This window comes from Crinia signifera, chromosome 19 (genome assembly GCF_055691185.1).
Source record: "Crinia signifera chromosome 19, ASM5569118v1, whole genome shotgun sequence".
NCBI classification, from domain to species: Eukaryota; Metazoa; Chordata; class Amphibia; order Anura; family Myobatrachidae; genus Crinia; species Crinia signifera.
In genome coordinates, this window is record NC_139226.1 from 69,105,294 (window position 1) to 69,129,484 (window position 24,191).

General features: G+C 45.9%; 1 protein-coding gene across 10 annotated transcripts in view; it reads left to right on the forward strand.

Moving 5' to 3' along the window:
* Positions 1 to 24,191, forward strand: part of FOXJ3 (forkhead box J3) — a 425,779-nt gene that overhangs the window by 259,580 nt on the left and 142,008 nt on the right. For 9 of the 10 annotated variants that reach the window (XR_014463957.1, XM_083162745.1, XM_083162744.1 and 6 more), the window contains 2 exons: positions 8,255 to 8,404; positions 23,833 to 23,961. Coding sequence is in view for 9 of the 10 variants with exons in the window: in XM_083162745.1 (XP_083018871.1) it covers positions 8,255 to 8,404; positions 23,833 to 23,961 (279 nt within the window). In the remaining variant the exon portion in view is untranslated. The remainder of the gene's footprint in view (positions 1 to 8,254; positions 8,405 to 23,832; positions 23,962 to 24,191) is intronic. The other variant, XM_083162739.1, reaches the window with a different exon arrangement.

The following is a 24,191-nucleotide window of genomic DNA, read 5'->3' on the forward strand; positions in this document are numbered from 1 at the left end:
GCATACAGTAGAAAATTCCTTACGTGCTTTTGTGACTTCTGAGGAATAATCCTGATATAGGAACTGCTTCTGAGTATCCCAAATGATATTCTGTATCTTATGAGAGGCTTGGGATTTCTATGTGGATGTAGTTGAGGCAGCGACAGATAACTACCCGAGGCCTTTAATCGGATACTTTTCCGGGTGAACCCAAGTGGTGAGCACGTTCAATAATAATACCATGGCAGTCTGACTGTACCTCTAAATGCTTGGGAAGTGCATCACTGATAAAGTAAATGGTACTTGTGTAATATCTGGGTGCCCAATTTGGACATCGGGTCGGAAAAATCTGTTGCATCGCATGCGACGCGACCGTTTCAACCTAATTTTTCATTGTACAGCCACCCTGATGGCTGATTACAATGTTAAATGCCCCCCCAGACCCTGAATTTTAATTGTATACCCACCCTGATGGGTAATTACTAGGTAAAATGCCCCCCATTGTTAATGCCACCCCACGATCAACGCCAACCTAAAGCGTGGCGAGCCCGCGAGGGGCGGCGGTACGCGTCCTCCGACCTTTTCATACCCCCACTATCCATGTCGGCGTGGAGTTGAATTTATATAGTGTAGCGAGCCACCGAGCCCGAAGCGTAGCGAGCGGACACGCATTACTTCACACGTATTACTCGCCACGCTTCGGGCTCGGTGGCTCGCTGCGCTCGCCACACTATATAACATCAACTATATAACATCACGCATAAAATCGGGTCGGTCGCATCGCATGCCATTATAATGGCATGCGATGCGACCGATTTTTACATTGTACCAGGAACGTCCAAAAACCCACAAAATCGGGTCCAATCGCATCGCATGCCTTAAGTACAGGCATGCGATAAAAAAATCGGGCGCCTAGATATTACACAAGTACCAAGTAAATAAATCAGGTCCCTTTAAGGACAAGCTGACTATACACAGATTGTTTGTATCAATCTGTTCTCCAAATTGTCAATTTAGCAATTGTAAGTGAGACTTTTGAAGACTAGTATAATTGTCCTTTAAAGTAGTTCTGTCAGTGAAAACAGTTCCTACAGTATGTTCAATAGCTTCAACTCTTTGGGACATTTGCTGTAACTGTCCCTTCAATTCATTCATTTTGTCCAGAAATCGCTGCCTGTTCTTTAAACATTGGTCCCACAGCATATTTAATGGTCTTCTAATCCTCCGCAGAGGTAGAAGTACAAGTGCTTGGGATGGAGAGGCAGGGTTGAGACCAGGATTTCTGGCGCCCAGGTCAAGGTAGAAATGTGGTGCGCTCCCCCCTCCCTTGACCCACCTTGCCCGAGTCTGTTGTTTGAATAAGCAGTGGCTGGCGTCTCTCTCACCGGCGCAGCCGACTGCCGGCTCTCACCCTGGAGTTCTCCGCTGGCGCTTGCTGTTACTCCTTCAAAGAAAAAGCCCTCTGTTAGGGCGAAACACATTAGAGGAAGCCCAGCAAGTGTCTCCCTGACTTCCAGCCAGTGGTGCGAGTAGAAAAAACGACTTAGTGGTACTGTGCGCCTTCGGCGCGCAGCGAAAAATGGGCGTGGTCAGGGGAGTGGCCATAGGCGTGGTCATATGACACAAGGGGGGGTGGTTACATGCCACCGCCCCCCCCCACAGAGTCTGTACGCCCGCTGACATACTATATAACACCACAATGCCCATGACATACTATATAACACTCCGCGATGCCCATGACATACTATATAACACTCTGCTATGTCCATGACATACTGTATAACACACCATAATGTCCATTACATACTATATAACACCGCAATGCCCATGACATACTATATAACACCGCAATGCCCATGACATACTATATAACACTGCAATGCCCATGTCATACTATATAACACCGCAATACCCATGACATACTATATAACACCGCAATGCCCATGACATACTATATAACACTGCAATGCCCATGTCATACTATATAACACCGCAATACCCATGACATACTATATAACACTGTAATGCCCATTACATACTATATAACACACTATAATGCCCGTTACATACTATATAACACACTATAATGCCCATTACATACTATATAACACTGTAATGCCCATTACATACTATATAACACCGTAATGCCCATTACATACTATATAACACTCCGCGATGTCCATGTCATACTATATAACACACTGTAATGCCCATCACATACTATATAACACACCGTAATGCCCATTACATACTATATAACACAGCGTAATACCCATTACATACTATATAACACACCATAATGCACATTACATACTATATAACACACTGTAATACCCATGTCATACTATATAACACTACGCAATGCCCATGTCATACTATATAACACAGTGTAATGCCCATCACATGCTATATAACACTACGCAATGCCCATGTCATACTATATAACACTACGCAATGCCCAACACATACTGTATAACACACCATACACATTTGACACATAAGTGCCACTTACCTACATGCTCAATGCCAGGGGCTTCATGCCGATGCCAAGGTGGACTGAATTTGCTCGTTGCTCAGGGGGATAGATCTGTGCCACTGTGCTCATTGCCCAGGGGGATAGATCTGTGCCACTTTGCTCGTTGCCCAGGGGGATATATCTGTGCCACTTTGCTCGTTGCCAAGGGGGATATATCTGTGCCACTTTGCTCGTTGCCCAGGGGGATAGATCTGTGCCACTTTGCTCGTTGCCCAGGTGATAGATCTGTGCCACTTTGCTCGTTGCCCAGGGGATAGATCTGTGCCACTTTGCTCGTTGCCCAGGGGGATAGATCTGTGCCACTTTGCTCGTTGCCCAGGGGGATAGATCTGTGCCACTTTGCTCGTTGCCCAGGGGGATAGATCTGTGCCACTTTGCTCGTTGCCCAGGGGGATATATCTGTGCCACTTTGCTCGTTGCCCAGGGGGATAGAACCCCCCCCCCCCCCGGCAGGCAGGCACATACACAGCCCCCTGTGCCTGCCCGCCCGCACGCTCTCGTCTCCCCCGCTGTGTACGCGGGGGAGACGTGCTGCTGCTGCTGCTGCTGCTGCTGCTGCTGCTGCTCCTGATAGTTACAGCTCCTGCTGCTGGACCGCGCGCTAACCAATAGCCGCGCGCGGTCCAGCAGCAGGAGCTGTAACGAAATCATGAGAGCAGCAGCAGCAGCAGCAGCACGTCTCCCCCGCGTACACAGCGGGGGAGACGAGAGCAGGGAAGACCCGGCGGGGGGGGGCGGCGCTAGCGCGCATATGTAAGTGGCCACGCCCCCCGCCACTTACATATGCGCACATGCGCAGTAAATATTTCGGCCTATTTGTTATGGCGGTACGGGGTACCGGCACCATTTGTTTTAATGGTACGCCGTACCACCCCGTACCGCCATAGTTGCACCCCTGCTTCCAGCACACCTGACCTGAACCTCTCAGCGCTCACCAAAGGTACACAGGAGAGAGCATCCCAAACTGAGCAGACGCCTACCAACTGAAGGGAGTAACAGCAAGCGCCAGCGGAGAACTCCAGGGTGAGAGCCGGCAGTCGGCTGGGCCAGTGAGAGAGACGCCAGCCACTGCTTATTCAAACAACAGGCTCGGGCAAGGTAGGTCGAGCAGTGACCAGCCGTAACATCCAGGGTCCAGCTCCCCACTCACCCACACCAACCGGAGGGACACTCCAGCTGTGACTCACTCCAATTCCATCGAGCGCACAAAAGCGCAGGTGAGAGAAGCGCTAAATTTGCGCATACAGAATCTATTACTCCATCTAATACCCTAAACAGGGATACCTTGTTTTTGGATTGCTGCTATATATCCTGCTGCTATATATTCAACTAATTGAAAAATATTATCCAGAGACACTAACTGTAATACCCACAGCTACAATACCTGAGGTTATATTTGCATTTGACCATATAAGTTAGCAGGTAGTGGATGCTGGACTGGGAGCACTTTAAGTCTTAAAGAAATATACACGCATTTAATCCCAATATTTTATTATTCCATTTTTTGTTATTATATATGTATTCAAAGTGATGTCAATATTTGTTTTATGTATGTTTTTTTCCTAGGTGGCCACCTGTAATATATTGTATATTTTATATCTTTATAATGTGATATACCATTCATTAATTATAATATATTTGTGTGAGTGTATTCATCCATGGTGCAATAATTAATTGGATAATAGCGCAGTAACTCTAATCTTTTTTGGCTCTATATTTGTTTGGTACTCTTTACCTAGAAGGGCACCCATCGCGACCATCGAATGCACTAAAAATCGGGTGCGACGCGATGGCCGCGATTTCCCATAGGGACCAATGTTAAAAATCAGATTGGACCCAATTTTAGTGTTCAATGCCTCAATGCCCGCGATTTTTACATAGGAAACAATGTTAAATGGGCCACAGAGCCCTAATAGTCACCGTGAACTCTGAAATGGCCCCCACAATTGTTAACGCCACCCCACGATCAACGTCAACCCGAAGCGTGGCGAGCGCAGCGAGCCCGCGAGGGGCGGCGGTACGCGTCCTCCAACCTTTTCATGCCCTACTATCCACGTCGGCGTGGAGTTGAGAATAGAATAGTGTGGCGAGCGCAGCGAGCCACCGAGGCCCGAAGCGTGGCGAGCGCAGCGAGCCCCGCGAGGGGACGCGGATACCTTCACAGTTATACGCGTCCCCTCGCGGGCTTCACAGGTGTCCGTGGCAAAAAGCGGACACCTGTGAAGCCCGCGAGGGGACGCGTTTACCTGTGAAGGTATCCGCGTCCCCTCGCGGGGTTCGCCACGCTTCGGGCCTCGGTGGCTCGCTGCGCTCGCCACACTATTCTATTCTCAACTCCACGCCGATGTGGATAGTAGGGCATGAAAAGGTCGGAGGACGCGTACCGCTGCGCTCGCCACGCTTCGGGTTGACGTTGATCGTGGGGTGGCGTTAACAATTGTGGGGGCCATTTCAGAGTTCACGGTGACTATTAGGGCTCTGTGGCCCATTTAACATTGATTCCTATGGCCAAATCGCGGGCATTGAGGCATTTAACATTAAAATCGCGGTCAATCACCGTTTTTTAACATTGATCCCTATGGGAAAATCGCGGTCATCGCGGGTACCCGATTTTAATGTACCCGCGATTTACCCGCGATGGCCGCGATTTTTTACCCCCGATGCCCGCGATTTCAATCGCTGGCGCCCTTCTAGGTAAAGAGTACCATTTGTTTTATCAATACATCAGTGCATGAGACTAAATCTCTCTGTGCAGGGATGTAAGATAATTCTATGCACACACACTTGTGCATAAAAGAGAACTGCAGCTTTAACCTATATAAAAAAAATATATATATTTTTTTTATTTTTATAATTTTTTATTTATAAAAAAACTATATTTCTTGTATACATCAGATAGCGCCTAAATTAACACTATTTTATAGTGGCTGTTTCTTTTTGAGAAACTATATAAACCTGAAAAAAGGGACACTGCGCGCCGAAGGCACGCACTAAAAATTTAGGGCATGTTTTTTTGGGGGGGAAGTGGTGTGGTCACATAGTAGTACCAAATCACATTAAAGCACACACCATTATGCCCAGTACACATTACAGCACACACCGTTATGCCCAGTACACATTACAGCACACACCGTTATGCCCAGTACACATTACAGCACACACCGTTATGCCCAGTACACATTACAGCACACACCGGTATGCCCAGTACACATTACAGCACACACCGTTATGCCCAGTACACATTACAGCACACACCGTTATGCCCAGTACACATTACAGCACACACCGTTATGCCCAGTACACATTACAGCACACACTGTTATGCCCAGTACACATTACAGCACACACCGTTATTCCCAGTACACATTACAGTACACACCGGTATGCCCAGTACACATTACAGCACACACCATTATGCCCAGTACACATTATAGCACACACCATTATGCCCAGTACACATTACAGCACACACCCTTATGCTCAGTACACATTACAGCACACACCGGTATGCCCAGTACACATTACAGCACACACCGGTATGCCCAGTACACATTACAGCACACACCGTTATGCCCCGTACACATTACAGTACACACCGTTATGCCCAGTAAACATTACAGTACACACCGTTATGCCCAGTACACATTATAGCACACACCGTTATGCCCAGTACACATTATAGCACACACCGTTATGCCCAGTACACATTATAGCACACACTGTTATGCCCAGTACACATTATAGCACACACTGTTATGACAAGTATATATTATAGCACATAAGTGCTGCTTACCTACATGCTTGTTGCTAGGGGTTATATGCTCCTTGCAGGGGTAACATGCTGGGGGGCATTTTATGCTGGTTGCCACAGGGTAGAGGGCGTTTTATGCTGGTTGCCATGAGGTGGGAAGGGGGTTGGCATTTTAGGTTTGATGCCACAGTGGAGGGGGGGGGGGGGGCTTTTTTTGCCTTTTGCCAGGGAGGGGGGAGGGGGGGTCGTTGCCCAAGGGCTGGAAAAGCGACATGCTGCTCAGCAGAGTAGATGAGCGGGCTATCAGCGCGGTGGGGGACTGGATGTGGCTGGACATGCTGCTCTGAGTTGTTTTAGCCACATCCAGTCCCCCGTCATCCTGACAGCCCGCTCTAGGCATCTACTCTGCTGAGAGCGGCTGTTACAGCCTCATCCCATCCTGTCGTCGTCGTCGTCCCCCCGCGCTTTCAGCAGCGTATTGGACTTACATGGCGGGGGACGCACAATGACTCACACGGTAACGAACCTGCTCTCAAATTGCAAGGCGCGCGGCTGTAGGGTGCGCAGCGGCAGCAACCTGTAAAATTTACAGTGATCGGCTGCCAGGCGGCCACTGTACAATGATTGGGTCCTGGCGGCCGCTGCAGTAATTGGCTCGCAGCGGCTCACCGGTACAGAATCATCTGCACAGCGCGTCCTCGTGGACCCCTTTAGTTTTGAAAACTGAGTCCCCGGGGACTGTTTTGGGGTAAAATACGTGATATAGTGCGTTTTTGCGAACCCTGCTACCTTAGCCTGAAGCGGAAATCTGGATTTAGCATTACGATGACAAGCCATATTAATGGCTCAATGTTGTCATCTAGGGTGAGTTTCTTCAACTCATTGCTCCCCTTCCCAGCTTTCCTTATCTTAAACAACTCAGCATGCGGCAATTGTATATGTGTTTGCTGGCCTCGAATTAAGGTCTGCTATCCTCGCACTTGTGCATTTTGTCTGACAGCTAAATCAAACATAAACTTTATAAACTCTTCCATGTTGCCCTGTTCCACTACAGACAAACATTTGGAAGGTTTTAACAGGTTGGCCAGTAGACAGTATAGAGGTAATTGCAGCTTGGCATGTCAGTTCTCCGATTAGCAGTATTTACAGCAGGCAATACAAAGGCTTCACAAGTGGGTATAACAATCCAAAGGTCCATGGTGTTGTCCCCAAGCCTATTGCCCAGCTAACAACTGGCATTGGGAACCCTGACCCTCTGCCCTGAACATAACAGAGTTGAAGGTGTTTTGTATAGGGGAATGGGGTAAATTTCCTCCAAGGAGATGTTCTAAACAGGTTAGGTTAAATTTCAGCAGAAATATAGAAAATGTGTACATGATGTGGGTCCCATAGCTGCATTGCACCTTTCCAATGTACCATTAAATTTTCTGGCCGATGCAAATGTGTATAACGCCCCATGCACACTAGGCAATCTAATTGGCACTTCTGAGTGATATATTTCATTATATACAGATGGAGCTGCTCTCCCATCGTGCTGTCTGCCACCAGGCGTTAAAATGCTGTGCACGAACGTCTAGATGCTCACATGCCCCATATGCGGCAATGTACGCACAATCCTGTGAGATGTCCATGTCCTATCCTGTATCGCTGGACAGTCCTGCAAAGCTGATATTGATCCTTTCTGTTGTCTGTACATGTATGGATGTGGGAGTGGACCATTACTGTTGGCCCTGCTACCCCCCCCCCCCACACACACACACACACCTCTGCAATTGCTCACCCCCACCAGCATTGGCAATTGTGTATGCTGTCACCCTGCCAGGTCCCTGTAGCAGCAGGGATCATATAGTATGTATCGGGTTTAAGACTAACAATTCTAACACATCCTTTTGACAATTTTTTTTTTGTTTTTCTGAACATTTTTTTATTACTGTTTACATGAATGTAAGATGCTAATCATTTTAATAATTTTTGTTTCACTATTTCAGGCATCAACACCATACAGCATAGATTCTGATTCCTTGGGAATGGATTGTATAATTTCTGGAAGTGCCTCTCCAAACCTGGCTATCAACACTGTAACTAACAAAGTAACTACTCTATTCAGCTATTCAGTACAACATAGCTTAGTCAATGGAGTGAGTCCCACCTCCTTTTTATACATGTACACATTACAGATGTCCACATGCTACCTTGTTGTCATCCTTAGTTTGTAATCTGACTATACAGATATAGCCATGCTCATCTAGCCTAAAGGTGTGTACACACGGAAAGATTTAGCAAAAGATCTGGGCGTTCCCGACGGATTGAAACGACCAATCACTCAAATCGTTCCGTGTGTATGAACGATATATCGGACGATGCGCATACCCGTCGGTCGTTGGTAGAGGTCGCTGATCTTTCCTGCATGCAGAAAGATCAGTGACCAAACGTTAGCGATGTGTACCAATTGTTTCATGTGTATGCACGATGAACGATTTGATAAGGCTGATTGACTGGCTCCCTCTCCCTCCACCATCGTTAAAGATCAATTGTTCATGTGTAATCGTTTGCTCAATCGTTCATCATTTGACACCAAATCATTTGTGCAGGAATTCAGAGGAAATTGTTAGAGACATTGAATCGTTGCCCAAATCTATCCGTGTGTATGCACCTTAACTCTGGCAGTCTCAATCGAGTCGCACTGCAACATGGCTAGTGTGGCATTTGGCTTTGCTGATGAGTGTAATGCTTACATTTATTAACCAGATGTCACTTTTGAAAATCACCATTGTGCATGAATGAGGTCTTCAATCAAATGCAAGGCAGCAATATACAGTAGTTCAAGAACTACTTTATGTGAAGTGCAGTAATGTAGAGTATGCTTTAAAGCAAATCACTGGGCTTTGGTATCGCTCAGGGCCGTCTTAATATTAGGAAGGGCCCCTGGGCAACCTAGTTCACTGGACCCCCCCCCCCCAAATTAGTTTGCCCAGGAGCCCACAGTCACCTCCCCAACCCTCACCTCTCTGGCTCCGTGCGGCAGCCAGTCAGCTTCCGGCGGCCGGGGATCCGATCATCTTCGCTGGGGGATCCGGGCAGCGGGATCAGGGCAGCGGCGGTAGCTAGGAGCCTGCCCTGAAGTGGCAAAGCGCTATTAACTGGCGGGGCGGGAAGCGCTGTTGCATTTGAAAAGACTGGCCAGACGACGCTGATTGGCTGAATTCAGCCAATCAGCGTTCGGCCAGTCTTTTCAAATGCAGCAGCGCTTCCCGCCCCACCGGCAAATAGCGCTAATGGGAAAGATGGTGGCCGGGTGGCGGGGATCCGACCATCCTCACTGGGGAAGGGGATCAGGGCGGCGGTGGCGGTAGCTAGGAGCCCGAAGCGGCGAAGCACTATTTGTCGGCGGGGGCGGGAAGCGCTGTTGAATTTGAAAAGACTGGCCGGATGCTGATTGGCTGAATTCAGCCAATCAGCATTCAGCCAGTCATTTTAAATGCAGCAGCGCTTCTCGCCCCCCCTGCCGGCAAATAGCGCTTCGCCGCTTCGGGCTCCTAGCTACCGCCACCGATGCCCTGATCCCCCTGCCGGATCACCCAGTGAGGGTGATCAGAACCCCGGCACACGGACCCCCGAAATTAAATTCACTGCTAGCTAGGAGGTGAAGCGCTATTTGCCGGCGGGGTGGGAAGCGCTGTTGCCTTTTCAAAGACTGGCCGGATGCTGATTTTCTGAATTCAGCCAATCAGCGTCCGGCCAGTCTATTCAAATGCAACAGCGCTTTCCGCCCCGCCGGCAAATAGAGCTTCGCCGAATCAGGCTTCTAGCTACCGCCACCGCCCTGATCCCCCTGCCTGGATCCCCCAGCGAGGGTGAGCGGATTCCCGGACCCCGGCCACCATCTTTCCCATTGGGCTGGGCCGGGGGCCCCTAGGTCCTAGGGTCCCCGGGCAACTGTCCATCGTGCCCAATGGGAAAGACGGCACTGGTATCGCTGAATACAGATCATGAAGAGTATGCCAAGCTTAGTTCTGTAAGGGCAGTATAAGGATACAGTACATTTCCTTGTGATGGAATACTCCATAAAATGTACTCTCTTTTTTTCCCAATGCAATCTATTTTTATTGAAAAAAGACAGATTTGGGTCATTCATGGGATAACCAAAAGGAGGGATGTGGGGTGGTGAGCTGCGCTTGGTCAAAAAATTATATATTGTTCTATAAATAGAAGTGAAAAAATGATGGATTGGTTGATCTAGTACAAAGGAATTTATTATCTAAAAATTGTACATAGCCAAAATACAATTGAAAATCTTAAAATACATAACATATAAAATTCATATCTCACCAGACCAAACTGGGGTGTTTGTGTAGCCCGGAGAGTCCCAAAGAAGTCCTGTATAGGGCTGTGACAGTAAGCGTCCTATATGGTGCTGAGATGATAAACCCGAATTGGGGCAGTAGGGAGGGAGGACCAAATAGGGAAGTGAGGAGTGGCTCAGGTTGACACGGTTAGCCGACTCCCTCCGCTTGGTGTTTTTGAAGCGGGATATGATCCTCAACCTCTACCTTCCTGCTGAATTTGTAATCCAAATCGAGCCTGTTGGAGATGGTGATGCCAACCAGGCCGTGGTATGCAGATGGTTCAATGGGACCCACAGGTGATGGGGTTTGGTGGGTGTCCTTGGTGCAGCAGATGGTGGGGAGGATACGATGTTTGTTAGGCAGGAGCGGCCCAGAATGGCACAAATAACCGTCTCCCTCCGCTGGATGTGATAAAGCGGGATGTGATCCTCAACCTCGACCTTGCTGCTGCAACTTGGTGGTCCAAACGGACAGACGATGGTGGGTGAGCACACCAAACAGCACTTCCTGGCTCTTTCGGGATACCAGTATGGCGTTTCTGGATAGAAGTGAAGAAAACCTGTGTCCTGACCGGTTTCGCTGCTCCAGGCAGCTTTGTCAGAGGATAACAGGTTAGAGACATGGCAGGCTATTTATTTCCTGTTACATGGGTCATGTGACCAAATCAATTAGATCAACCAATCCGTTTTATAAATAAATAAAACGCTAAAGTGGGAGGCAAAGGGATATATGTGCATACACAGAAAGAAAAACTAGCTTAATAGACATTCAAATAACATGTAATAATGTTTGGTAATGTACATAAATAGTATTTATTAGCCTATAGCTTTAATGGTGTTTACATGGTGGTCATGGCAACTCACATGACCTTTTGTGGACAAGCGCTCTGATTGGAGGGGTGGCTGGATAATTTCCAGGGCATACAGCCATACTTATAAACAGGCTGTGTGGGCAAAGATTGTTCCTCCCTGTCGTGTCATCCGGACTTCCGGTGGCGCGACATACAAATGTGTCCCATGTGATGGAAGTTTTATTATTAAAGTTCCCTTGGCTGCGTCATCCGGACTTCCGGTGACGCGGTCAGGAGGGGAGCATTTTGTCAGTAGCACCGCCGATATCCTCCGCTCGACGCGTCACTCCAACTTCCGGTGACGCGGCTGATGGAGGACGGAGGTATCGGGGGCGGGGACCTGGGGCTAGAATCGCCTGTCACGTCACCCGGGCTTCCGGGGGGGGCGTGAGCTGGCGTTTGTCTTTCACTCCCCTGTGAATACGTGTTAGGGGGCGGATGATCTGGGGTCCGCGTCATTCAGATGGGCGTGACTTTTTCCCTAATTTGTGCGCTGGCCCAATAGACGTTCCATATATATCATACACGTGTGTCATGAATATACCTAAAAAGATGGAACCATACTCGTTCTAACATGGGTGGTCCAGTGTACCATCCTAAGTTCTATTGCAAAACAAAAATGTTGATTTTTTCAGCAGAAACCTGTGTTATTGTATTTGAACAAGAAAAGGAGGAGAGGGCTGCCCTCTAGTGGATATACACTGGAGCATATCTTAAATACTTTGTTTATATTCGGCCACCTAATTGCTGTACAGTATATATAGGGGAAAAGAGGGGACATACAGAGAGATATAATACAGTAGGTGAAATTATCTGTACATATATTAAAATAAATAAATAAATGGATAGCAAAAGTGTCGGAGGTCTAATTTCAAATAGATAGACAGAAAAAGGAAAGAGATGGATGTACATTAATTTCTCTCATTTATTATTTTAATACAAAGTTGCATAATGTACCTAGAATGGGTAAGTATGGAGGTTTACACACAGATGGACAAGTGGGATGGTGTCGGATACTTGATGGAGTAAAATCAAATATTCTAGATGACAGAGTTGAGTTCCACCATCTCGTTGAGGCCTTCTGGGTGGATAGAGTTCAGCAGGTGCATCCAAAAAACTTCCTGTTTGCACAATCTGCTGAACCTATCCCCCCCTCTGTTAGTATTTTTAATATGCTCCACCCCTATTAATTCGAGACCTTGAGGGTCAGCATTATGTCTTTCAAAAAAATGTCTGGAGACACTGTGTGAGACCAGACTCTTCTTTATATTGCGACGGTGCTCTAAAAACCTAATGCGGAGTTTCCTAGTGGTGCGGCCCACATACTTGAGACCGCACTCACAGGACAGAACATAGATAGTATATGTGGTGTTACAATTTATAAAGTTTCTAATGGGGTGTATTTTATTGTCCACCGTAATTTGTGTGGTTTTAGGGTTTTTTATGTGTGAACACGTAATGCATCTGGAACTCCCACACCTATAGAATCCTGCTAATTGTGAGGGAAGCCAGGTCGTCAGAGGTGAAGGGGTGGTAGTTGAGGGTATGAAGCTGGGTGCCAGAATACTTTTAAGGGAACGATTTTTCTTGAAAACGAATTGAGGTTTTTTAGGAAGTGTCCCTGTTAAAAATGGATCTTGATGTAGAATATTATAGTTTTTACAAACAATATTTTTAACTTCGGTATGGTGGCTGGTAAAAGTGCTGATAAAGGCCATTTTCATGTTGTTCGTGTTGGCATCTATATGTGGGTCTTTTTCCTTCTTTTTTGGACTGAGCAATTGCTCTCGGTCCATATTTAGTACCTCTTCGAACGCCTTTTGGACTAGAGGGGCAGGGTATCCCCTGCTTCTAAAGGAGGACATCATTTTTCCCGCTTGTATTTCAAAGTCTGATAATGAGGAGCAATTCCTCCGAATGCGAATTAGCTGTCCCTTAGGGATACTTTTTTTCCAAGTTAAATGGTGTCCACTGCGAAAGTGGAGGTAAGCTTGGCTCCCCACCTCCTTAGTATAATTTTTAGTTACAATTTTTTTGTCTTTTATGGAGAGGGCCACATCCAGGAAGGAGATCTCCATGGGGTGAAAAGTGTGGGTGAACTGTAAATTATATAAATTACTATTGAGTGTTCCAACAAAGTCCAGTGCGGTTTGTGCATCCCCATCCCAAATCATAAAAAGATCATCTATGTACCGACCATAGAGGACCAGGTTCGCGCCACAGCTGCCGCCCCACACATGGTGGTCCTCGACCTCCCCCATGTATAGGTTGGCATAGCTGGGCGCGAACCTGGTCCCCATGGCGGTACCCATCACCTGTAGGTAGTAAGTGTCTTGAAATAAAAAATAATTGTGCTCTAAAATGAAAGTGATGCAGTTGAGAAGGAACAGTCTGAGCTCCACCCTCAGGTCACCGTCTCTTTCTAGACGTTTCTCTACAGCTCGACGTCCCAGGCCATGTGGGATGTTGGAATACAGGCCTGTGACGTCGAGCGTGAGGAAATTGTAAGAATCTCTCCAAGTGATCTCTTTGATGAGTTTAAGGAAAGATGTAGTATCCTTAATGTGTGACCTGAGGGTGGAGACCCTGGGCTGAAGGAAAGAATCCACAAAAAAAGAAAGATTTGAAGTTAGAGAATTAATGCCCGAAATAATAGGTCTCCCTGGGGGTGCTAAAAGTGATTTGTGTACTTTGGGGAGGTGATAGTAGATGGGCACCACAGGGTGTTCAGGAAAAAGGAATTTGAACTCGTCCCTGGATATGGTCCCCTCCATTACTGCATGGTCCAACAGTTCAAACAATTTGGTTTTAAACAGGTTTGTGGGATCCCCTTTGATTTTGGTATAAAACCGGGTATCCTCCAGTTGCCTGAGGGCTTCGGAGATGTAATCTCTTTTGTCCTGTATAACAAGACTCCCCCCCTTGTCTGCTTCCTTTATGATTATTCCCTTATCTTCTACCAGATTTTTTAGGGCTTTCTTTTCTTGTTTAGACAGATTGGAGCTATAGACTTTTGTTTTGTTAGATTTATTGCACATGATTTTGAAGTCAGACAGGGTGGTCTTGTAAAAGCTTTCTATAGTTGGGCCTTTTGATCTTATGGGGAAGAAATCTGATTTTAATTTAAAATCCTTACGATTGATGTTGAAATCAGTAGGGGGACACTCTGTAGTCTGTATGGACTCCTCACTACGGTTCTCCTCTTGTAATTCTTTCAGTATATCAACATATGGGAGGTCCTCAGGCTCTAGGGTGATGTATTCTGGTGATTGTTCTATCTGAAGTCGGGGATTTTTTTCAAAATATCGTTGCCGACATAGAGTTCGGACAAACCTATTGAGTTCTATGAATAAGGTGAAAATGTTGGGGGTAGCAGTAGGGGCGAACTTAAGACCTTTACTTAGGAGTGAAATCTCCCCTTCATTTAACTTTTTATTGGACAGATTTATTACACTTTTAAGGAGTTCTTTTCTATTTTCCTTCTTTAATTTCTTATATATCTCCCTCTTTCCTCCTCTCTTCCCTCTGAGCTTCTTCTTCTTCTTTTTGGGGTCCCCACTCTCTGGTCTGGTGGATTCTGGACTCTTGGTTTGGTGTAACGCCCCTCTAAAAAAACACTCTGGTTATTGACTGAGGTTTCTTGTTCTCTTGCTAGTCTCTCTTTGGGTCTGGCCCCTTGTTGTGTGTTGCCTACAAGTACGTCTTTATAGCTATTTTCTTTAGTAACATGGGTATACTGGCGTGATGAGTAGTTTTCTTTATAGTTAGTTCTATTCTTTAGATGTGGGGGTGTACAGTATATACTGGAAGGTCTTTGATTCTTTCGTATTGGCTTTTATATGATGAGTCCCTCTGTCTATAGGGATACCTATTCTGGGGATGGTTATTGTCCCTCATACTCCTCCTGTTTTTGGCTTGGGATCTGTATGCCCTGATGTCCCCTCCTTTATAGTCCTCAATGTCCCTTCTAAATTTTTTACATTTAGAATCCAGGAGGGACTGTTCAAATGTTACTAATTTGTTCATTAAGTTCTTATCCCTTTCCTCAAATTCTTTCAGTTTATTCTGGGGTTCTAGTGTTTTTTTCAACAGTTCTATTTGTTTGGTCAGGTCATCTGCTTTTTGTTGTCTATATCTGACTACTATCCCCATCAGTGCTAGAGAACATTGGTCCAGGGTTTGGTCCCATTCCTTCTGGAACGTTGTTTCGTTCTGAAACACTGATGGTTTTATGAGCCTAAGGCCCCTAGGTATCATTTTTTGATCCATATATTTCTGTAAATTCGAGCTGTCCAGCCAGTGTCTTAATTCGGCTGTCATGAGATCTTCTAGTTGGTTGAATTGATCTCTGAGGTCCTTACTAGGCTCAGGTACATTATCATCATTTCTGTCCCATTGCGACAGAATATTTTGCCTCCTACTTAAGCGTGAGTCAAAATGGGTGAAACAGCTCATGCCGGCCGCTCCTGTAAAACTTATTGGAAAGCAAAGGAGGGTGGAGGATACCCTGGCCCCACTAGGTGGGTCTGGGTGCAGGTGCGCCTGGCTAGAGCTGTGACGCCCTAGCAGCTGCTCTGTGACAGGATAGTTAGTCCTGTACTGAATATACAAAAAGAGGGATGTGGGGTGGTGAGCTGTGCTTGGTCAAAAAATTATATATTGTTCTATAAATAGAAGTGAAAAAATGATGGATTGGTTGATCTAGGGCTGTGACAGTAAGCGTCCTATATGGTGCTGAGATGATAAACCCGAATTGGGGCAGTAGGGAGGGAGGACCAAATAGGGAAGTGAGGAGTGGCTCAGGTTGACACGGTTAGCCGAATCCCTCCGCTTGGTGTTTTTGAAGCGGGATATGATCCTCAACCTCTACCTTCCTGCTGAATTTGTAATCCAAATCGAGCCTGTTGGAGATGGTGATGCCAACCAGGCCGTGGTATGCAGATGGTTCAATGGGACCCACAGGTGATGGGGTTTGGTGGGTGTCCTTGGTGCAGCAGATGGTGGGGAGGATACGATGTTTGTTAGGCAGGAGCGGCCCAGAATGGCACAAATAACCGTCTCCCTCCGCTGGATGTGATAAAGCGGGATGTGATCCTCAACCTCGACCTTGCTGCTGCAACTTGGTGGTCCAAACGGACAGACGATGGTGGGTGAGCACACCAAACAGCACTTCCGGGCTCTTTCGGGATACCAGTATGGCGTTTCTAGATAGAAGTGAAGAAAACCTGTGTCCTGACCGGTTTCGCTGCTCCAGGCAGCTTTGTCAGAGGATAACAGGTTAGAGACATGGCAGGCTATTTATAAATAGCCTGCCATGTCTCCATTTCTCCATGTCTCCGTTTGGACCACCAAGTTGCAGCAGCAAGGTCGAGGTTGAGGATCACATCCCGCTTTATCACATCCAGCGGAGGGAGACGGTTATTTGTGCCATTCTGGGCCGCTCCTGCCTAACAAACATCGTATCCTCCCCACCATCTGCTGCACCAAGGACACCCACCAAACCCCATCACCTGTGGGTCCCATTGAACCATCTGCATACCACGGCCTGGTTGGCATCACCATCTCCAACAGGCTCGATTTGGATTACAAATTCAGCAGGAAGGTAGAGGTTGAGGATCATATCCCGCTTCAAAAACACCAAGCGGAGGGAGTCGGCTAACCGTGTCAACCTAAGCCACTCCTCACTTCCCGATTTGGTCCTCCCTCCCTACTGCCCCAATTCGGGTTTATCATCTCAGCACCATATAGGACGCTTACTGTCACAGCCCTATACAGGACTTCTTTGGGACTCTCCGGGCTACACAAACACCCCAGTTTGGTCTGGTGAGATATGAATTTTATATGTTATGTATTTTAAGATTTTCAATTGTATTTTGGCTATGTACTATTTTTAGATAATAAATTCCTTTGTACTAGATCAACCAATCCATCATTTTTTCACTTCTATTTATAGAACAATATATAATTTTTTGACCAAGCGCAGCTCACCACCCCACATCCCTCTTTTTGTATATTCAGTACAGGACTAACTATCCTGTCACAGAGCAGCTGCTAGGGCGTCACAGCTCTAGCCAGGCGCACCTGCACCCAGACCCACCTAGTGGGGCCAGGGTAACCTCCACCATTCATGGGATAACAGCTGCATAGCCTAAGACAATTTTAGAGTGCCGTAAAATGCACAACACAGTACATCCCTGGGTCTGAATTTGCGACTGCATACAGTAGCATACAGTAGCATATTAACACAATTGCAGTTGCCTACACTATCTGCTATGAAGGAGCCCATTCTTACAGATCTCAGCGCAGACTGCCTTTCTCCACTGTGTCTCAAAGCTGAATGGGCAATTTATGTAGCAAAATATTTTTTTAAATGGTGACAAGACAGTACTAACAGATGTACAGCAGCATTTACATAAAATAGTTTATTTTTATACAGTTACAGTATATTGCATACATTGTGTCAAACCCCCAAGTTTAGCCTTAAGAGTCAATGGCATTTACAGGCATTTACTGTAGAGTAGAAATTACTACTCCAGGGTTCCTGCCATCAGGTGTGAATGAGCCAGAGCTACAATAGCTGTATTGGCCTAGCGGTAAATGCCATAGCTTTCTGTGTACTGTGTCTGGAGTTTGGGTCCCACTCAGGGTTAACTCATGTTTTGGAATTTCACTGTTTGATTATTTTCTCTGTCCACCACCATTTTGTACATAATGTATGCTACATAGTCACACATCCTGTATCGCTTATATAGCTTATATTTGTAAGGATGGGCTGAGTGCCTCATGCTTTTTCTCACTGAGTTCCTGGGGCTGTTTGAGCGACCACGTAACAAATTGGTGGCTACTACCAAGGTTACAGCAGCATTTACAATACATTGAATACAGTTTATTTTTATACAATGCTATCATTTTTTTTGGTTTTATTCCAATGTACATTTTTTTTTTATTGAAATGTATTTATATGTATTCTTTACTTCTGGACATACTGTGCGAAAAAAATGGGCAGTTAGTTTTTGACAGTGTTCTACTGTACATTATATGTACTCACTCTCCATACTGTAGCTATACTACTGTCCCCAGACTTTAAACTATATGCTTTGGTACTAGGCCCACATGGGACATTAAACCACTTTCTAAAGCTACAGTAAAATGGTAAAGAAACTGCCCATAAACAGCATCAGATGTGCACTAGAGTTGCGTCTTGCAAGGCTAATCACTTTCAAAATGGGTACCGTACTGAGGCATTACAGAGTAGCTGAACTCATTCTGGTGAAACACAGCAACAAAACTCTGGGGACCAACAGGCAGAAAAAGCGTGCCTTCATCAGGGCTGGTCGGGAAATCCATCGTCAGCTGGGCCAGGACTGTAGCGTTTGGTCACCCCAGAGATGCTGGAGCGAATTGATGCACCAGGGCCAAGGGATGCTGCATAGGCTACAGCAGAAGATGCAATGAGGGGGAGGGGGCAATGATGTGTTGGACTGAACTCACTGTGTGAATGGCTTTGCTATACAATAGCATCTGTCCGCTGAATTGAGGAAATGGAGCAAAACCCCCTGTTCCCCAGAGTCTGGCTCTGTTGCTGGAAAGCCCCCCCCCCCCCGACATGGTGAAGGAGCCTACTAGCATTGATTCTTGGTGGTCTCACCTATGCTGGGTCTCTCACGGTTGACTACAGGATCGGCAAAGGTGAGGAGGCGGACGCCCGTTATTTACCTGCCTGACTATTCTTTGTGGTCAACAATCTGCCACCTCGGAGGAGGTGTCGCAGCACTATATTGGCACTCTGCTGATACCCACTGACCATCTCCCACCACCCACCAAGAGGATGAGTACTGAGAGAAACCTTCCCCTGACCGCTACAGATGGGGATGAGCTGCGCCATGAGTGGGGCACAGAGTGACCACCCTGCACCTGCCTCTGCTGTGCACCGTGTGAGGAGATGGCGATGTCGGTGCACTCACCTAGGCTGCGCATCTGATTAAAAGGGACTGGAGCAACGTTACCCTACGGGAGGCATGTACCCTCGATGTGATGTCCCAGCCCCAACGCCGGATTAGCAGACCTGGCAAAATCGTTGAGGTGGACAAAAGTCTGTTTATCCAGCGTAAGAGCCAAGTTGGACACGTCCTACCACAGCAGTGGCTCTTCTGTGGGATATCGTGTGAGACCAGTGAATGTAGACACAGAAAGGGGTTTGTTATTCGCACAGGACCCTCATTATAGTGGAGGAAATTGGGGTGGACCCCCCTAAGTAGTATTGGAAACTAGGAAAATTCCTTTAAATTCTTCTGTACGGGAGGTGTGCTACCACTGGGCATAAACAAGATATATGAGACCAGAAGAAGAAAGAAGTATGTCTCGGCGTGTTGCACCTTTATGGACTTTCACTAATAAAAGTAAACTTTTATTAACATTGTTTAAATAGAGCGAAATATAAAAACACACAAAACAAAAACAACATAAATGTGGTGTGTTAAAAAACGGCGGCTCGCTCAGCACAATTCATTAGCTATATGTATATTCTGTCGACAGGATTTTTTTTTATATGTACAGTATATTCTGTCGACGGTATTCTGAGACCGGTGAATGCTTCATCACACCAGTGGCCAGCCGAGACGCCAGGACCCTAATGTCTGCCATCCAGACACACATCATGCCAGGTACCACCATCTACTCAGACTGTTGGCGTGTGTACAAAACTGCTGTAGACTGCGTACCACCACATGCACGACAACCACAACTTCGTGGACCCAGACACTGGGGTCCATACCCAGAATATCAAGAGGCTCTTGCGCTCCTGCAAGTGGAGAAATAAGAGGCAGAGGCACACTGCACGCCAGTACCTGGAGGGGGGCTGCTGTGTCGGAGGAATAAGTGTTTTACACCTTTCTGGGACTTGTTGTTCTACAGTATTATTTAACATTGCTCATTGTTTTTCTTATTTATTCTTTATAAAATCCAGTTGACAGTTAACACGTGTCATCATTATTGTTTCAGATGGATGACATGACAGGTGTGAATGTGTTCCTGAAACACCCCCACTCCATTCCAGCCCGAAGCATGGCGAGCGCATGCGGTACCCGTCCTCCCGACCTGTTCATACCCCTACTATCCACGTCGGTGTGGAGTTGATTTTATAAAGTGTGGCGAGCCACCGAGCCCGAAGCGTGGCGAGTGCATGCGTAAAATGAGCCCGAAGCGTGGCGAGTGCATGCAGAATGCATGTCAAGTAATACGCAGGGCTCGTTATTGAGCGTCCCCTCGCTGGGTGCGCTGCGCTTGCCACACTTTATAAAATCAACTCCACGCCACCGTGGTTAGTGGGGGTATGGACAGGTTAGGAGGACGCGTACCGCATCCCCTCACGGGGCAGGCTGCGCTCGCTATGCTTCGGGTTGGTGTGGATAGTGGGGGTTTGAAATGGAGGCATTTTTAACAGTGTGTAACATGGAGCACTGGCAAATGCGTCCTTTATTGTGCATCAGACGCACTTGCACACCGCACCTCCCCATTTGTGCACGAGACGCACGCGCGACTGAACCTCTAACCCTGTCCGTCTCCCTGAAGAAGACACGGGCAGGGTTGCCGTACCCTGCCACAAGATTTACTGAGACGCACAAGGGGATGAGATGCTTGTGCATTTCAGGCAGATGGAGCGCCTCTCCGCCGGCGCCCGCACGATTGTCTTTCCGCCAGCGCAGGGGATCTGGCGGTTACCAGCGCTGTGTGAGAGGCGCTCACTAGGCTTGCCAGGGACTCTGGGAACAGAGCTGCCGCTCGCAGGTACAGTACGGTGACTACCTTGCCTGACTGGGACACTACTCCTCTGACTATGCAGGGCTACCATGGGGACACTACGCTGACTGCGCTTGGCTGCCATTGGGCTACGCTAACAGCGTAGCGTATGGTGCCGCCGTGAAACTTCACAAGTACCAGGATATCAGGGCAATATCATGTCCTTTATTTAATATACCATTGCTATTATGAAGAGTGGGAATACTGTAATAGAAGGTTTTGAATGAGAATGTAATAAATTAGAAAGCAGTCTCCCTGCTTTATTATCATGTTTATGATAATGGAAATTTTTACGAAAAAATTTGTTTTATCAGCTATATATTGTCTGCCATTGGAGGGAGAAGAGTTTCACTTTTTTTATGCCTGGAAAGATGCTGTAAGGTCCGCCTGTGCTTTTGAATACAGAGCGTCATGGTCTTTCTTATATTTGGCCGCATAGGCAATTATTTCTCCAGGAAGGACAGACTTAGCTGCCTTGTGGGTGTGAGAAGGATCTGTCCATCAGTAGGCCATCCATGCCATCGGTCAGCACGATTGTGTCCTGCTCAGTCCGGGTGAGAAGGATCTTATTGGTCAGTTTATGGACCCCCTGGTGAACTTTCCTAAATTTTAATTACATTTTTATTGTTTGTTTTTACCAATCATCCATTGTTTGAAATAAATATATCTTTGGAGAAAATATATTGAGCCCGATTCCAGATTGGTTGATAATCTTCAAAAGAAACCCTTATGTGCATATAGGGAATCACTTCCCAGGTCAATACTCTTTACAACCTGTTGGCATTGTGTGTTGTAAAAAGGAGTCTGGAGCTATGGACACATAGGGACCATTATCCACTCCTATTCTTAACTGCAATTATAATGTCTTGCTTTCTTATTGGGTATTTGTTTAAAGGAGGTGATGGTGATAGGCATAGCAGAGGATATTGCCATTCCCAGCTTGACGTCTCTTCACACAGACATGCAAATTACAGAGTTTAAAAATTCTACCTGGTAGTTTGCTGCATGACACTGGTATTTCTTCTCTGTGTAAGGGTAAACCCGGGTAGAGATTCCCGAGTCTCCAACCCTGCTTTTTTCCTGGGTCAAGACCTGAGAATTGTGACCCGGGTTAACCCTCTAACACAAAAAAGGACATGTGTTAAACTGCTAAATACCGGAAATGGAATGGAAATATTTTACCCAGTAATTTGATTTTGCTTGGGAGAAGGGTTATAAACCTGTCGGTATTACCCAGGCTCTACAGTATACCTGTACTTGGTGTTGCATGTTTCATTTTAGTGTGTTTTATGTTTCTTTTAACCCTTGCTAAGGTTTTTGTGGTATTATGCCAGGGGATTGACATTTTAGTATTGGAAAAGGAACAGGTATAAAATTCAAATTTTCGTCTAGGAAGGTGGTCACTGAGGGGTAGATGTATGAAGCAGTGATAAAGGAGGAAAAGTGATAAAGTGCCTGGTACTTTATCACCGGCAAATCAGCTCCTTTTTAAACCCAGCCTGTAACTTAGCAGTAAGGAGCTGATTGGCCGGTGGTAATGTACCAGCCACTTTATCACTTTTCCCTTATCACTGCTTGGCTCTTCATTCTGTAGTTAGTGTACAACTATGCTAAAAAAAAGTTTCTTGTTGTAATAGTTATCCTCTAGGCTTCCTAACAGAAGTGTTTAGTTGGTAATCCTTGACCTAGTTATACTGTATATTAGTCAATGAGGGAGCAGAGCTTATAAATTGATTTCAGGCGTAACCTTTCTTGAAGCAGCTCTATTATTTCAAATGAGGTTATCCAATTAGCTACGATAACCTGTTTTCATGTTAATAAAAAAAAAACAGTGAAAAAGCGTCTTTTTGTCCTTACATGCTTTATGGCAGCTATCCAATTGCTCACACTTCTCCATATTGGGTTTCTATTCACCTACTCTGATCAAGGGAAAAGTTATGGAAAATCCCTATTGTTGGGTAAAAAAAAAATGTGATTCTTGGTTCAGAACCCCCTGGCCTCCCCCCTTAATGACTAATTAGGATCGTTTAAATTTTTTATTTGCCAATACTGAGATGTTCGTTTTGGGGTGAAAAAAGTGATGAAAATGGGGTACTGGGGCGCAAGTGTTTTAAGGCTTGCAGGTGGGATCGGTTATTTTTGCAAGGCTTTTAAAAGTGCATTTAATTGACCCAAATATATATTTATACCCATTTTCATTTACACACATTCTATGAGCACATTTATTTTGAACATTAAAAAAAAAATGCACATTGCAGCCATTTTAAACATTGTTGGTCCACATAATATTTTTATTATACCCTCTAATATACTTCTATACTGTTATCCTATGGTACTTTTCAATGTTTGGAGAGTACATGCAGGTCAACTTTTTTTTTTACTAAATTTTCTAATAGCATAGGTAAAAAGAAAAACGGAGTGTGCATACCCACAATAAGCGTTGTAACTTTACCTGCACTTTCAAATCATGTTTTTTTTGGCTAATAGGATACTCCCAAAAAGCACTTTTAAACATTTGGTTGTACCCAATCAACAAACTTCTTAACAATTGTTTTCCCATTTTTCCTTCTAGGTAACTTTATTCAACACAAGTCAGGATGGCAATGACAGTCCTCGAAGTAGCCTTAACAACAGCCTTTCTGATCAGAGTGTGTCATCCCTAAACTTGAACAGTGTTGGCAGTGTACACAGCTATACGCCGGTGAGCAGGCAACCGCCATACATTCTTGTTGCACACAATTACATCCAACAAGAATAATGATAGCTTTCAATATGTTATTTTCACAAGCTGTAGTGTGTTTTACTAGGCACATATAAGATTTTACATAAATCACTGACACTTCATCTAAGTAAAGTCTGGGTTTTATGCTTTGTTTAGGATTGCACAAGGCTAATGCTGTAGTGTAGTACAAGGCACATTAATCACTAGAC